The sequence below is a fragment of the Ursus maritimus genome, unplaced genomic scaffold, assembly GCF_017311325.1.
Source record: "Ursus maritimus isolate PB19 unplaced genomic scaffold, ASM1731132v1 scaffold_1184, whole genome shotgun sequence".
Taxonomy (NCBI): domain Eukaryota; kingdom Metazoa; phylum Chordata; class Mammalia; order Carnivora; family Ursidae; genus Ursus; species Ursus maritimus.
This window is the reverse complement of record NW_024423547.1, coordinates 1-2536: the sequence shown is the minus strand read 5'-3', so window position 1 is coordinate 2536 and position 2536 is coordinate 1. Positions and strand designations below refer to the sequence as shown.

General features: G+C 58.3%; 1 protein-coding gene across 1 annotated transcript; it reads left to right on the top strand.

Annotated features, from left to right (window-relative positions):
• Positions 1–1479: 1479 nt before the first annotated feature.
• On the top strand, positions 1480–2530 carry LOC103679874 (alpha-L-iduronidase-like; the record flags this gene model as incomplete). Its single annotated transcript, XM_008709405.2, has 4 exons — positions 1480–1637; positions 1785–1892; positions 2170–2265; positions 2359–2530. Coding segments are annotated over exons 2-4 (365 nt in total), but the record flags the coding sequence as incomplete, so codon positions are not given.
• Between the last annotated feature and the right edge of the window lie 6 nt (positions 2531–2536).

The following is a 2536-nucleotide window of genomic DNA, read 5'->3' as shown; positions in this document are numbered from 1 at the left end:
GCAGTCGTGGTCCGCGGTGCTCACCCGAATTACCCAAAACCTCACGTCCACACCAAAACCTGCCCACGGATGCTGATAGCAGCTTTATTCATAATCACCGAAACCTGAAAGCACCCGAGACGTCCTTCAGTGTGTGCGTGGAGAGGTGACCTGTCTTCCACCCGGACGACAGACGATCACTCGTGCTGACGGGAAAGGACGCCCAAGCCATGAGGAGACACGGAGGAGCCTTAAATGACACGACGAAGGGAAAGACGCAGTAGGGTTCCAGCGGTGGGACGTTCCGGAAAAGGCAGAACCGCCAGACAGTAACAAGATCAGCAGTTGTCAGGGGTTGGGGGGGGGGGGATGAACAGGTGGAGCATGGGGGCCGGGGGCCGGGGGTGGGCACCTGTCCTGATGCCCTCGTCCAGACCCACAGAATGTGCGCCACCAGGCGTGGCCCTGACGTCGTCTGTGGACTCTGGGTGATGATGGCGTGTCCGTGGAGGCTCGTCCACCGTAACAGACGCCCCACTCCAGTGTGGATGTGGCTGGTGGGGAAGGCTGTGCCCGTGTGCAGGGGGGAATGGGAAATCTCTGTACCTCCCTCTCAACTTTGCTATAACCTAGAACTGTTCAAAAAAAATTCTTAAAAACGAAGTCATGGCACTTTTCTCCTTGGATCTCTGACAGGGCTCCCCATTTCACTCTGAGTCAGGGTCCCATCCTCACCTTGGGCACAAAGACCTAGTCTGTCCAGCCTGCACCCTGTTCTGCTCCAGGTCCACACCCTGCTTTCTGCTGCTTGATCACAAGTTTACTCCTACCTCAGGGCCATTGCATATGCTGCCCTATCTGTTCCCTGGCATTCTCATTGCTGGTTTTGTCTCACTACTTGGTAGGTCTTAGGTGTTACCTCAGAGAGGCCCTCCCTGCCTGATCCTTTGCTCCCTGTCCCTTCCCCTTCATGGTACATCTGATGTGTTCCTAAGATTCAAATAGTTGTCTGTTGGTTTCTGTCTCCTCCCAGAATGTGAACCTGGAGGAAATTGGGCCCCAGTCTGGGATGAGTGTAGTTGAGTGGGGGGCTGCCCTTCTCCCTTTTCTGAGTGTGGGAGGGGGAGAGGAGTCTGTTGAGACCAATCTGGAGCCCTGGCCTCCAGGAGGTGTGAAGAAGCAGGGTGTGGCATCCCCTGGGTCCTGCCAGGCTCTTGTTCCATGGTTCCCCACTCCACAGTCAGCTGTCTTCAGGGTGCCTTGTTCTCTCCTGCTCCATTCTGTTGTACCTTTCCCAAAAGACCTGCCTGCCCTGTGCCACCCCTGAGCCCAAAGCTGTTCTGAGCTCCTGAAGGCTTGGGGGTGGGGTTCCACTACAGGCACACTGGTTCATACTAGGCTGTGAATGACTGATAGGCTTCCATCATTGGTGTTTTCCAAAGGGAGGGACCCACTGAGGAGTCTGGATCTGAGACCTATGTGGCACCTTGCAGGCTCTCTACCTGATTGAATGTGGCCACAGTTCCAGCCTGGGGCCCAATTTCCTCTCCCCTGACATTCCCTGTCCTACAGAGGGTCAGCTGGGCAAGGCCTGAGCTACAACTTCACCCATCTGGATGGGTACCTGGATCTTCTCAGGGAGAACCAGCTCCTCCCAGGTAAGCAGCCAGCCCTGCCCTCTGCCCTCTAGTCCTGTCCCCTCCCCATGACCTGACCTCTCTGGGTCCTCAGTGGTTATATGTGGAGGACTGGCCTCTGTGTGGGCAGGCGGGGCCCGGGCTGGACGGCCACTTCATGTGTTGCAGGCTTTGAGCTGATGGGCAGCCCTTCCAGACGCTTCACCAACTTCGAAGACAAGCAGCAGGTGTTTGAGTGGAAGGAGCTGGTCTCCCTCTTGGCCAGGAGATACATTGGTGGGCAGGGCACAGGTCCTGGAGGGACAGGGTGGGCGCTCCTGGGCAGGCTTTCCTCCCATACCACCCAGGCTATGAGCTTGGTCTTGTCTATTATGAACCCTGAGCCAGGGTCTCCTGATGGGGAAGGAGGCCTGGCAGGGTGCAGTGGGCTCATATGGAATCAGATACCCTTGTCACGGCCAAACATCCAGCAGTAGGCAGGCCTCCCTGTGAGTTGGGATAGGCTTGGCATCCCCGTGAGGGGGCCATGGGTGACAGTGGGGACACTCTGCAGGTAGGTATGGACTCTCACACGTTTCCAAGTGGAACTTCGAGACATGGAATGAGCCAGACCACCACGACTTTGACAACGTGTCCATGACCATGCAAGGTGGGTGGTGCCTCCCGCGTCCTGTGAGAGGAGAAGGGGCGGGAGCAGCCCCTCGGGCGCCAGGGTGTGGACTCTGAGTTCCCTCCCACCCAGGCTTCCTGAACTACTACGACGCCTGCTCCGAGGGTCTGCGGGCTGTTAGCCCGGCGCTGCGCCTGGGCGGCCCCGGGGACTCCTTCCACCCCTGGCCACGCTCCCCGCTGTGCTGGGCCCTCCTGGGGCACTGTCACAACGGCACCAACTTCTTCACGGGGGAGCTGGGCGTGCGGCT